The sequence below is a fragment of the Molothrus ater genome, chromosome 5 (genome assembly GCF_012460135.2).
Source record: "Molothrus ater isolate BHLD 08-10-18 breed brown headed cowbird chromosome 5, BPBGC_Mater_1.1, whole genome shotgun sequence".
Classification (NCBI taxonomy): domain Eukaryota; kingdom Metazoa; phylum Chordata; class Aves; order Passeriformes; family Icteridae; genus Molothrus; species Molothrus ater.
The window spans coordinates 40,339,251-40,353,484 of NC_050482.2; the positions used below are offsets into that span (position 1 = coordinate 40,339,251).

The 14,234-nt window shown below is 35.8% G+C and overlaps 1 protein-coding gene across 1 annotated transcript in view; it reads left to right on the top strand.

Moving 5' to 3' along the window:
- TMTC2 (transmembrane O-mannosyltransferase targeting cadherins 2) overlaps positions 1–12,838 on the top strand; it is a 234,217-nt gene extending 221,379 nt beyond the window's left edge. The window contains exon 12 of the mRNA XM_036401042.2: positions 10,003–12,838. Coding sequence (XP_036256935.1) covers positions 10,003–10,182 — 180 coding nt within the window. The 3' untranslated portion in view covers positions 10,183–12,838. The remainder of the gene's footprint in view (positions 1–10,002) is intronic.
- Positions 12,839–14,234: the final 1,396 nt, after the last annotated feature.

Here is a 14,234-nt window from a genome sequence, read left to right on the forward strand (position 1 = left end):
TTGCAGACTGCTAGGAAGGGGATGGGTGGCAGGTGTCTGTATGAAGTAATTTGCTTTGAATTTGGTTTTAAAAGTAACTTCACTATCAGTTTGAACATGTTTTTGCCTCAGAAAGCTAGTCCAGAGATCAGATGCCTGAAAATGAGAAGGTGCAATGGGGAGGAGATGGAGTTGCTTGTTTCCCCCAAGGAACAGTCCCTTTTTGAAGCTGTCTGAACCCCATTGTTTATTGGCTACCTCTTCATTTTGCATTCACATGATTCTGTTTACCACAGTTAGTTTTACTGGAGAGCAAATGTGCAATCCATTGTACCTACCCTATTGAAATGTCTCCCATACAATGAACAGCTTTATTACTAGGCTGAGGAAGTTTTACTAATTCTTCAGGTGTTCCAGTAAGGATTGTCTTCCTTAACAATAAATAACTTTAATCTGGCATTATGGTTTGTAACAGTGCCAGTTGCCTCAACATCTGGCTGCCTCAAGCTCATTGCAAACAATTACAGCATGAAAGAAAATATAAACTTCTTCCAATAAAGCAACAACAATAAATAAAATCTACAATAAAACCCCTAGATTAAATTCCATAGGAAGATTTGCTGTATGTCTCTTAGATTCTGTGGAGGTGAATGATTAATATATTTATGGTGGAGTTATTTCGTGGAGTTTTATTGCAACTCAGTAGTTCTACTTCATTTTTTCACATTCTGACTGCATTTAAATGCACTTAAAATTATCAGACATGTTCTGTCCTTTTTGAAAAATCCATGATCCCTCATTAATTCTGCTTGGAAAATTCTATTCAGATAGCTACATTGCAAGAGTTTTTTTGCTGACTAGTTCACAAGTTGAATGTTTTACCCATAATAGAGGAAGAAAGTGCTCTCTGAGCAGAGATTATGGAAATTGCACAGGAGACAAACTTTTTGGTTTGGGTGGAAAAATGAGCTTTCACTGGTAGAACCCTAAGTTAATTTCTGTGGGATCCTGTGGTATTCATATAGAATGAGTGATAGGTGTAGTAAAATTGAGGCAAAATAATCTGAGTCATCAAGTACAAAATTGCTTAGCAATTCTACTGGCTCTGGATTACACTTTGCCCCAGCCATAGAGGGCTTTATCTGGTCCAGTTTGGAGCAAGCATCTGGTTTCATTGAATAATTTCTAACACTGAATTTCAGAGGCAGGAATTGAACTTTGATTTCTTGGTGCTAGTCTTGCAACTATTAATTGTCCTCTTGTACCTTTAGAAATCAATGCTTTTACAAAAAGAAAATATTATTCAAATTGTTGCTTCATGTGTCCATTTCTTAAAACTTTAGTCTGACAAATACAGAAAAACTCTGTTTGATAAACAGCATTTGTCAGCATATGCTGCATCACATGCAGTCTTTCAGAGTAGAATGTGCAATTTACCACCTGAACATGTCCTGCTATTATTGCTATTAATTAGTGTAAACACATGTGTCATCATTCAGATGTGGTAAATAAGGCTACCCTAGCTGCAAGGTAATTTTGTTTTTTTAGAAGTCACAACCTTGTAAAAGCCTAGCGAGCCATTAGTGGTCTTACTATTAATGATCAAAAGACCAAATTTTAGAAACTGAAGCCCTGAAATCTTTAAACTGTAAGAATAAAAATTAAATCCGTGCACTTACTGTGGAAGTTAATAATTTTAATATGTACTATGCATTTAATTGCTGAATACTGTACAGGGGACACCTGCAGTTACTGGCTGCCAAAAAGTAAGGCATGAATTTTTATGAATTACACAGAACACTGTAGTTCAGCATTTTGCAAAGGACCTCTAGTAGGTGCCTCTCCTCTCACCTGCTCTCATAATTCTGTGTGTAAAAATCAAACTGAAGACAAGTTTGGGCATAAGCTTATTGCATTAGGTAAAAGCATGGAAGTGATAGGAGCCAGATGAAAAAGGACAAAGGGAAGACATGCACTGCCTCAAAAAGTCCTAGCGTTTTCTTTTCTGTAATACTCTAAGACCACCCTTTGTCTGTGGACTGTCTTAATAATGATTGTGCATGATGGAAGCCTTAGAAAAAATTAACAAGATTATTGTTCTTTGTGCTCAGAGCAGGTATGTCAAGTTGCATAATGGTTTATACAATGTGCCTAAAAGTAATGTCTTTTGACTGTAAGTACATAAATACTTTGGGAAAACATACAGTTATACCAATATTAATCTAGTTCTCAAGCATTTAATTGAGTTGTCAGCCAAAGGTGCAAAGGCTTGCTGGAAATTTAATGTTCAACTGAACATTTGAGTTGAAATATTGGAAATCTCATTACATTGAGATTCCCCTAACTAGAACCTAGTTAAATTTTCAAGGCTAGAAATTAACATTACTTCTTTCTGAAACTGCAGTTGTTGACTATTCTACTCGAAACTAGAACTCTAATGTAATATGCCTGTCACAAGCATCTTGGAAAAGCTTACAACCTTCTCTGTGTACCAATGTATTTGATGAGTATCTGGGCAAAAATAAGTAGATAATGCATTCATTTTCAGCAGTCATTTTTATTTTCTAATGACACTTTATTTGATTGGAAAAATGAACATCTTTTAATGTTAATAGTGTGAGTATAATTGTGATTAAAAATTCTGATGATCTGTGTATTCAACTTTTCTCTGAAGATTAGCCAGTTTTGATTGTGTTAGTGTGGACAGCTATTCTAATCAGCCTTGCATGTGAGCTGCTGTGGTGAAGTACATTATATTTTTTTAACTCTTTACATTTCTTTTAAATTAAAAGTGAGCTTTGTCTTTAGGCAACAACACAAAGCCCTTTGCTTTTCTGTTTTCCGAGGTTTAGAAAGAAAATGCAGGTAAAAATACATTTACTCACAAATTGATTTTCATTTTAATAAACTTACTTTGTTTTAATAAGGCAGAATTCTGTTAGTGAAAGATTTTGAGCAATTTCTATTTGTCATTATGATAGTACAGATGACATTTCTGTTCATCAGGTTTTTCAGTTGCCTGAAGTACAAACTTTCTACTTAGTAAGCAGCATATTTGTGCTGGATAAGGTAAATAAGTTGTTAAGTGTTTTATAACATAATCATAACTATATATTAAAATCATCCAATTGAAGAGAGTTGGATTTCTATAAACAGAATTTACGTGATTTGGGTTTTTTGTTTTAAATGGAATCCTGAAGTGTGAGGAGACAGAATAAGATTATCCTATCCTATACTGATGACAACATTTAAGCTGGAAAGCAAAGAAGTTTAATTAGAAACACTTTTAGGTCTGGAAAATGGTACCCTTTTTTTTTTTTTTTAATACAACCATAATATGAAATGCTCATAACGTATGTTCCTCTTTAGCTTTTATTGTGGTAATACAAGTATGTTATCTAAAAATGTCCATCACAGTTTCCGTATAAACTGAGTGATTACTAGGAGGCTTCTTGAGCATAAACCAAAGCCGTTGATGCGTGACCATTGGGAAAAAATGTCTAGAGACACAGAAATTACAAGTGTAAGTACATTTTTGTGGGATGTTTTCAGCTGTTGTTAGGATCCACAGCCTCTAACAGTTGTAACACATGCTTTTGTTAACTTGCTGATCTGTAAACTGGCCTGCCCTGAACTTACATAAAGGCCAATGGTAGCTAGTTTTTCAGCATCAAGATGTAGCATGTATCCATATATGGTTGTTTGGTTTTGGATAACTATATTTATAATATGCTGAGCAGTCTTGGAGGGTTGAGATGAACAAGATGTTGAGGGGAAAAAAATCTCCACTGGCTGGAGAACATTGATAGTAAAATGTCCCCTATTGATGTGGTAATTTGAGAAACAAAGTAGAATGCTTGATGCTTCCTTCCTATGCCAAGTCTAGAACTCTTCCCTGACTCACAGCTGTGGGTCAATGATACTGATGTCTCCATCCAGAAGCAAACTGAGTAATTTCATGGTATACTTGTGGATGAAGGCTCCCACATCTGTCACCAATAAATAGGAAAAAAAATGGTGAGAAACCCTTCCTTCTCCTTTTAATTTCTGCCTTTAAATGTAGGTATCATGTAGTTTGCAATTTGAGATAGGAAAGTCTCCAGTGTTTCAAAATACACAAGGTTAGATGCATACAATTTCCATATATATCCTCCTTTCACCAGGTGGGTTAAAGTGTCATCTGCTTTAGGTTCCAGATGAAAGTATCCAAGTCTAAAAGAAAGAAAAAAAAAACTAAAAAAAAAAATGCACGACCTAATGTTTTGTAGTATCATCAGCTGTTAAGGTGACCAGGTATTAAATCATTCTGGTTTTCTAGCTTATTAGCATAATATATTATCCTCACCGAGACTATATATAAATAGTGTTCAACAGAAACTATTTAATTCCTATTTACTTTTTTACATGTATTTATTTATTTATTCTTTCTTTTGAGGTCCTTTTTTTTCTGCAGGGTGTGCATCTTCCCTGGAAATCAATAATTTGTTAATTTGCTGAACAATGAATGAGGTCTTTGTTTAATGACATGTTAGTAAATAATAGGTAAGGTTATTCTGTATTTGGTGTTAAGAACCTACTACTCTTAAAAATGATGACTGAATACAAGGATCAGATCCACTCCCCTCCAGATCCTTGGTCTATTTTTCTTTAAATTTATATAGCTATTTATGTTGCTCATTCTTAAGGTAATTAAATAGGGACACAGATTCCCTATTTGCAGCACAGATGTTTAGGTCCATTTCTGACTAATAGAACAGTGGAAACTGTGCTCTGTGTTCAAATTAATACTGGCAGGGTGAATGTTTTCCTCTCCTTTTCCCCTCTTAACTGTTGAAACTGAAAGCTGTTGTTGAGACAAAAGCATACTTACTAAAATTGTTCATAAGCAGATTTGAAATTTAAGTGATGTATTTAACTTTTGTAGAGGAAAAGTTGCAGAGCATTTTTCCATTTTAAGAGCTTGCAAAGATGCTGATTTTTTTATTTGTTTTCCAGCAGAACTGAATGTTTTGCTGTCTGGTTTGATGACACCAGAAATCCCTTTTAATTTTGAATTTCAGCTTTTTTATTCTGTCTGATCCATACTACTTTGCAATACATCCTGTCATCCTAATCCAGAATGTTTTTTGCACCAAATTATCAGTACCTAGACAATTGACTTTTGTTGTCTTAGCCAGCTTATGGGAGATCAGTGTCTTAGTTGTGGTTCATGTACTGTTTGTGACAAAATACCAGACACAGCACAATGCAAAATGCAGTTCTTTAGAAGCCTTGTAGTGTAGAGAACCAGGTAGAAACATGAGTCTCTCTCCATAACTGCTGCTTGGTTTATCTGAGAACATCAGATCACTCTGATAAAAATGTCTGCTTCCATGAGCCACTGAAGATTTTGTGTGTTTTCAATGGAGAGTAAGATGCAGTTGGCAGCAGTTGTCTCTCAGCATGTTCCTCTCCTGCTTTTCCTTCCACCAGTAGTAAAAGTTCAAGAGAAAATTCTTGCTATCACTGCAGAAGGATAAAAAAGGGCATGGCAGCAGATTACTTAGTGGCCACTGATCAGATGCGGCAGTCCAGCACGATTTTCTCTCATGCCTAGTGAGCCATTCTAGACCTAATATTCTGCTGTTTTACTACTCAGTCATTGTGCCACCTATGTGTCTTCAGTTATCAAAGAGAAATATCTGATTCTTCACCCCTTTTAAACTCGAAGTGCTGACATGAAATATTCATTTGTGATTCATGTTTTGTGTCCTTCTTTAACTCAAAAGAAATCCTTAAAAGAAAAAGAGTCCTTAATTGCACTTTTAAAAAACAATACACAGCCTCTGTGTTTCTGGTAGGTTGGCCACGCTTATTACAGTATTCATTCAACAGTCCTGGGGTTGTTTTGGAGCATCTACAGTATCAGACACAGCAGTAATTCCTTCAGAGCAAGATGGATTTTGGCAACATCTTTTCAGTGACTCTTTAAAATGGGTAATTGAGAAGCATCTTGCACTTGTGATTCTACTGGGGTAAAAATTGCCATAATTTCCTTAGAAGTACCCCAGCACCAACAAAATGCTCTTTCCTCTCAGAATCTACTGCCCTGATCTCTGTGGTGTTGAGCAGAGAAGGTCATCTGTAAGCAGAGCTTTGAGGAAAACAATTTCTAATTTCCTTGCTTGTGTTGGGACTGTTCTTTTTTCATACTCCTCTGCCATGCAAAAGGTATATTTGTGCTACATTGTTTGTGTATTTGTTTCTCTCTCCGTAACTTGACCATGTAGGAGTAAAATTGTCTTTTTGTGTTTGGGACTGTACTTCTGCTATGGCATTTGCTCTATGTGTAGCCAAAGATGATAAACAAGAAGGCAGTTCATCTTCTATGTCATTAAAATTGATTCTGTTTGGGGGTCCAATACTGTATATGGTTACATATATATGAAATACTGAAATACTACTCAGAATTATTTTGAATTATTTGAAGATTTTATAGTTCTCTAATTTTAGAGAGGACTTATTGATAAGATTTTTGCATGGTCCAGTGCTCTCCTTTTATTTTGGTACTTAAGGGAAAATCTGAAAAAATTGTCATCAATGTAAACCAAAACCACCTCAGGCAACTAAATGCTTGCCTTGTGTTATTTCATTATTCATTAACTAATCTGTTATTCCTTTTCCCTCCTCCCCATGAGCACCTTCCCCCACTGCCCCCAAAAAACCACTAAGGAAACAAGCACACCATGGTAAAATGCTAATAATGGGAATAATTCCAAATAGACCATAAAAGGCAGCATTTATAACCTCAATAGAAATGCCAGTCAGCTATTTTTGATGTAAAGCATCTGTCTACAGAAGGAAATGAAGGCAGGCCTGTTTCTCCTTTCAAGTCTCTGAAGTAGTAGGTGGTGTCATTTGTTATACAGTGCTACAAGTCCCGTGTTATTGCAGTGGTAGCTGCTGCCTTTGTTAACGTACTGAAAAGTTTTATCAGCTGTCTTTAATAAAAGACAATCTATGTGAAGCAAAACTACAGCAAACGTCTCTTGCTCTCTTATCCTCTGACCATCCTTTTTAAATGCCAGAGAGCAATGCCACTGATGAACAATCTTGCAAATGTGCAAAATTCTTGGGACTGTTACAATAAACCGTAAATGTTGGGGCAACTGTTTTCCTAGAAAGTTAGGGAGCAGTCTTTCCAAAATCCTGTGCACTTCCTTATTTGAAGCATAAAGGAGTTAGAATGTTTCAGTTCATACCTGGAATGATTTATCAGTTCACATTTTCTGTGGATACCTTTGTCTAGAGCATGAATGGCCTAGAATTAGTTAGGCCTGCAGGAAATCAAAAATTATGTGTAGAAGAAGGAAAATTTCAGTTAAAAGGCATGCAGTTTGTTGATTTTATTTGGTTTTGTTGCTTGCTCCTGTGAAATTATGTATCAAATTAAAGACATGACAGTAGGAGAGTTTCTTTGCTAGGCATATAGTCTTACATATATGATGTTCTTGATTAGTCCCATACACACACACCATATTTTCAAGAGGGTATGGAGGAAATGGGGAGGAATTCTGGAAGCCATATGAGACAACTGAGTTATTTCCTGCACAGTAAGTTTTGTGAATGCTGTAGAATTAGCCCTGAGGACATTTAAACATGTGTCTTATTTCTATGAGTTTTTCTAGGTTTAAGATATTTTTAGTCCTTATCTGTTGTAAGCTTTGACTCGGTGCAAGCACACGCATAGTTATAATTCAAGTGAGATGACAGCTGTGTGTCAATAACTTCAGGAAAGCTTTTTCATTCATGAACTCTCATTAAACAAAGAAATAGGATGACTAGAGGGAATGGACATTCCTATTCATGATTTGAGAAAATTCTCTCAAACAAGCTGAAGTCTAATAATGAATTAGATGTGGGGGGTATTTAGACCGTCATGAATGTACATGGGAGTTGATTTCCAAGCATTCTTCACTTTAATAACATCAGTTAGCACCCTGAACATCTGCAATTAAGGAGTATATTATTTCATTACAAAACAGTATGCAAGACTGGCATTTCAAAAATGGAGCTATGGAAATATGGCTGCCAATATGAGTTACTTGTAGCATAGATTACGTTTCAGGAGCCTACTTTCCCTTCTTTTGAAGAGTATTGAACTGATAAAACTATATAAAACCCAGCTGGCAGTTTTTGTTTGTTTGATTCACAGTGGAATGACTTAGAGAAGGTGGAAAAAATCTGTCAGGGTAAGGCAAGAAAAAGTAAATCTAAAAATTACATCTTCAGATTCCGCTTCATTAGCATTGCGATGTTTACAATAAGGAGAGCTGAACTAATTTTGTTTTGCTTAATTTTGAAACTCTGTAAGCCATTTGTTCTGAAAATTTGAGGCATCGCAGTTCTTTATGAGACTGTGATGTGTGTATTAGTAGGTTAAAAGAAGCAAGAAGAAAGCTGAAAAAATATGAATATATAGTATGAGACTACACAGCGTTGGAATTATCTGAACAACATTTCCACCACAAAATTTAGGTTTCTGACATAAGAATTATAGGGATTTCGTTGGAGCTTGATTAAAAAGGATAAGAGTAACGAGTTTTACTTTGTAGTGGAGAGGCTTGGAACAAAGCTAAGTCTTCCTCATCGTAATTATTTCATATTGCCACATCAGTCTGGGAGACCAACTGTAGTACATATTTTATTGACCTTCTACCTAATGCATTTTCATATAATCATCAAATGGTTTGGGTTGGAAGGGACCTTGAAGATCATTAATTCCAACCTTCCTGCCAAGAGCAGGGACACCTAGACCAGGCTGCTACAACCCCATCAAACCTGGCCTTGAACACTTCCACAGCTTCTCCGGGCAACCCGTTTCAGTGTCTAACCATTTTCCTGAAGTTATTGTCACTGGAGAGCTCCTAAAGCACACCCTCACAGTAGTCTGAACTTGATATGCCATTCACATTTTGAATATTATTTTGAGCAGAACACTGATGAGTGGTGGCTTGAAACACTTATCCTCTGAGGCAAAACTATGTGACTTTGAAAGTGAGTTTTCCTAAAGCTCATTGAAACTTAGGCTGACCTGAGGGTGAGAACTATAGTGAACTTTGTGTGGTATTTTTTCCTCATTTTTCTTTAAAATGCAAAGCACTGGTTTGACAAATGCCTTTACTGTGCTCTCACTAGGATATGAATACCTTGGTGCTTGCCAAAAGGTAGGTTAGACTCTTCAGCTTCATAAATGTGCTTTTCTGCCCTTGTAATATTTGTTCATTCCAGTGATCAGGCATGCTATTATCATGAAGAACCTATTATTTCATAATGGAATAACCTTGAGATGAAAAAAATAAAAACAAGCTAAGCATTTTGTCTTAGCTATACATGAAAAAAAATTCCAGCAACATAAGCTTTTAAATTGATTTGTTACAAAATTTTAACAGTTTTATTATTAAAATAGCATTTTTCCACCCCTGTTAATTTTATTCAATAATTTCTTAAGAAATAATTGCCACAACCTGAATCTAAATGGATATCCTAGAACCCCTGGACATCCTTAGAATCTGAGAGCAGGCTGCATTTCTTAGTAGTTACAATTAAGACAAAGAGAAGAAAGGGATAAGTTCAATTATTATTGTGTTAATTATTCCAATGATTATGAACTCTTTATTAGCAAGGGGTTTGATTAAAATTAAATTCTTGTCGCTAATTCACTCTTGGATTACTTTAATTTTCTCTTGGAACCTGTGTTATGCCAACATTACCACATTTAAAGCTTTTTAAGTTCTGTGTTTTCTCATTAAAGAGAGAAGTCTTATGTCTGTAGGCACTAGAGCTTGACCTGTTTGAAGCACAAACTACACAGCAGCTGTTCAGAAACTTTTTCTTGTTATCTGTATTTGCTTAAATTACTAAATTGCTTCCATGAAAAATCAGCAAACATAAGGGAGTAATTTAAGTGGAAGAAGATTGTCTAAAAAGAAAAATTGAAAATATTTGTAATATTCCTCCTTCTTTTTTTTTATTTCTTACCAGTATCCAGCTGCCCTAATGAATCTTGGAGCCATTCTCCATCTGAATGGCAAACTGAAAGAGGCTGAAGAAAACTACCTCCTTGCTCTTCAACTTAAACCTGATGATGTCATCACCCAGTCCAATCTTCGCAAATTGTGGAATATCATGGAGAAACAAGGTTTGAAAACATCCAAAACATGATGATGAAAACTCTGAACTACTTTACCTTAAAGTGATTAAACCCAAGAACTTGAACTTCCACAGAGGTGTCAGGTCAGAGAACTTGCTGGACTTGACTGCAAGGATCTGAGGTCCTAATTGCTGCTAGGAGAAGCTATTCCACTAGAGAAACAGAAAAAGGGAGGCTTTGAGGGATTCATGAAGAACTTGTTACGCAGCAAATATATTTGGAACAATGGCATGTGATAGAAGTTGTTTCAGTATATTTGATAAATAATTGCAAATCCCATATTGCTTACTTTTGGGTGGGTACTTGAAATGTATACTGTCACAGAAATATGAAGGGAAAATCACACAGTATACACTAAGCCATATGGGACTTAAAGTGGTAATAGTAGGTCAAAGTATTTTGCTGATACTGTAACTCATTAAAAAGTGTACTAAATCCAGTGTGTTTGCAGTTTGTCTTAATGCTGCTGTATCTCACTTTTGAACCACTTGCTAGCCAATTTCACAGCGTATATGGCCCATTTTTTTCCAACCTGTCACATGATTAGATGACAGCATTGCAAGTTGTTTACTGAGAATATGCCTGTTACTTCAGCTTGTTAACTAATAGTGCAGTTTTCTTGAGATACACAGTCAAATTTCTGTGAGGTAGACAGAATGACCAAGGAGCTGTCTGTGTTCTACACCAGATGTTGTATGTAGGCTGGTAAGAAAAAGACCAGAGGTGTGATTTAGCAATACAAGCAGGAGGGATGTTGGCCCTGATACTTTGCTATCAGATAAATCCAACTTTAAATTGGACTCTGCATACTATGTTTTTGCAATTACTAATTAAAATGGGATTGGAAAATACTAGAAGGTAGCTAAAATGAGACTTCATGAGCAACTTGGAGAAAAAGTAATGTTGTGCATTGATGAGGCTAGCAAATAACTGAAGGGACTCGATTCGATCTTGCTTAAAATAGTGTAGATTGAGAGGAATCAGTAATGGTGGTTGCCAGTTACTTTTCGTATTGTTGGTGTTTTAAACAAACCCATTCAGATTCTAACCAAATTTTAGTATTCTGTTTGTATTCTGACACAGGCTAGCAGCAGAGCTGTCAAATATCTAAATATGCTTTTGGTGAGGTTCAGTTTATTTCTGTTTCAGAATGATTTAGCCTCATTACTGTTTTAGTCTTCAGATCTTAAATGTAAAAATAATTTATTTTAAATCAAAGTATATGAAGCTTTAGTAATTCTTTTTTCCAGGCCATTTGTTAACTGCTTTCTTTCTTTGGAATAAGTATTATTGTTTGTAAGAAAATTTACTATTTCATTTAATGGCCCTTTGGTATCTGCTTCAGTATTCCTTTCATAATGATAGATAAAATGTTAAAGTGGTAGAGCACCTTGAACTGAAGCTTCTTCAGGATCTTCTGTTAAAAACTCTTTATTACTGAAAAGGGGTTTGGGGTTTTTAGTTTATGTATTCCTTTTTAACTGTTGAGCACCGTTACAACAAAAATGTAGAGAAGAACACCTTGCTGTATTTATTTATTTATTACTTGACTGCAGCAATGTTACCTGCCATTAACACAACAGTCTCTAATGTTGCTATTTCCTTTATTTGGTTTTACTTGCATTTGCTTTGTGATTATTGTATGTACCGAATGGGAAAGGGAACACTTGAGTTATATTCTACCTTCTTGGTCATTCTACCCTTACACTTGGATTTTAAATCTATATTGAATAGATTGGGGAATAGCTGTTTCAAAGTCAGTATAGTAGAAAAACTGTAGTTATGTGTATTTCCTTTTCTTTCCTCTTGCTCACTAAAATACCATAAGTTGCTAAGTTTACAACTGGCCCACCAGAAAGGCCAGAGGGGCAAGATTGTTTGGTTTTGTGGAGTGTGTCAAGTTTTTCTCAAATAATGTTCTTGCTGGAAAAGCAAAACTGAAGGATCAAAAGTTGAATTTCTACTTGATCGTTGAAACCAGTGTTAGAATACAATGGTAGCTTGAACTTATTCTCCTGCTTTACTAACTTTCTGGGAAAAGATATAGAAATAGATAGTAACTGTAACTGAGCTTGGTATAGAACTGTGGTATCCTGCAGCTTTATTTGCTCAACAGCCATCAAACTTCGATGGTTTCTTGGTCTTAATCATTCACCAGGTTATTTGTCTCCTTCAACTTGTACTTATCCTTGTTTGTTAATTTTTATTCATTGCACAAAAAGGGGGAAGAGGGGAGCACTCCTGTGATACGGTGTCATGCTTGCATTGATAACTGGTTTTGGTTTTTTCTTTAAAAAAAAAAAACAACAAAAGAAAAGGAAAAGAAAAAAGGACTACCATAAATTTACCAAGAATGTCCCTGAATACATTTTTTTAATAGAGGTCTGGGCTTGATAACTTTCTTCTTTTGGGATAAATTTAAAACATGTTTAAAATATATCTCTCTGCTCAGGGATTTGTGGTGGATTATTGCAGACAGTGCTAAAAAAGAAAAAGAAAAAAAGAGCACAAGACAAGTTTACTAAATTAAAATTTTATTTTTTGAAAAACTGTTATTTGTATAAATTATCAGATTTGTAGGCTTTCCTTTTTGTAGAAATAATTGTTTATGTGCCAGATAAAAGAATTTCAATTTTGTTTTCAATAATAAAGCATTGATAACTAATAGCCTGTGTATTCCTTTGTGTTACTGTAACAGCACTTTGAGTTTTTTAATTGTTCTAATTTAATGAGTAATCTTGATTATTTTATGTATGGGAGAACTGGATAGTGTAAGTAAAATACAACATGTCACATTTGGCTTTCTTCTAAACTCTATTGGAATTAGACTTCAGTGGATATTTTCAAAAAGGTTCCCTGAAAGCATTTTTTAATATTTATACTCACTAAATCTAGCCAAAGGGATATGATAACTACCATATTTGATTATTGAATCTAAACTCTGTAGGAATAAAAGCTGATTAATATATTTACAAAATACTTTTATATTACCATACAAACACGATGTCAGTAAAAACGTTGTTAAAATGTAATTGGTTACAAAAGCTGAAGAGAAGATTCTGCCTACATACAAGTTCTTTTGCATGTATGAGGTCACTTTTCCTCATGCTGCGAAGTCATATGGTGAGTTTCAAATCTTCTGCCTTCCTGTGCAGAGATCTAATGAATTGACATGGTTCTTTTGCCTTTTGGCTGTCTTTTAATCTTCTATGGACAGAGCCTTCTTAGCTCACTGCAGCACTAATATTCTTATATCTGCCTAGTTCTGTTGCATTCGGGTCCTGAGCATTAATAGGCTTGCTCTATGATTGAAAAACGTGCATGGGCATGAGCAGAGCAGTCTTTTAGTCACTGACTTGCAAATTCTGCTGTCATGACTTTTTTTTATTGAAGGTCGCGCCTCACCTTCAGACTTTCCTTGCCTGGGGAGGTGTTTATAAACAGCAGATGATGAAGGCAGAGTATGCAACGAATCATCTGAACTGTGTCACTGTTTCTTGTGGAAGCAGAGTCTAAGCATGGGCTTGAGCTCCTGCTCTGGCACCTTAGCCAGGAACCCTTCTATGTGAGACCCTGTTCTGTCTGCCTTGTGCTGTGCTTCCAATGTTTCTGTTCTTCCAAGAATCACACTTTCAGGCAACAGATACTTGCTATGTCTCCATTTCTGTTGAAGGCACATGACAGCTCTCTGGTGATTTTTTTAGTCCTGCTTTCACAGACTCATCTGAATTTGCACTCGGTAGCTGGTACGGATGGCTGTATCACTTCTGGGATTTCAGCTACGATGAAGGTAAGGCACTGAATTATTCTGTGTAAGCATACCAGCTCATTTGGATCTGGCTTGGCACTCTGTTGTAGGCATTCCCATAGCAGTTCTGCCTGACAGAGGTGAATGCTGGTAGCATGGGAGAGACACTGCTTCAGTTCACATATGATAATAGGCATCAGCAGCTGAATTACGATCAGATAGGCTCCCTTAGGTAGGCTGATCCTGCAACTTGAAAAGTCCCTGCCTTGTTTCACACAGATACTGAAGATTTAATCTCCCTGAGATTCAGCAGGT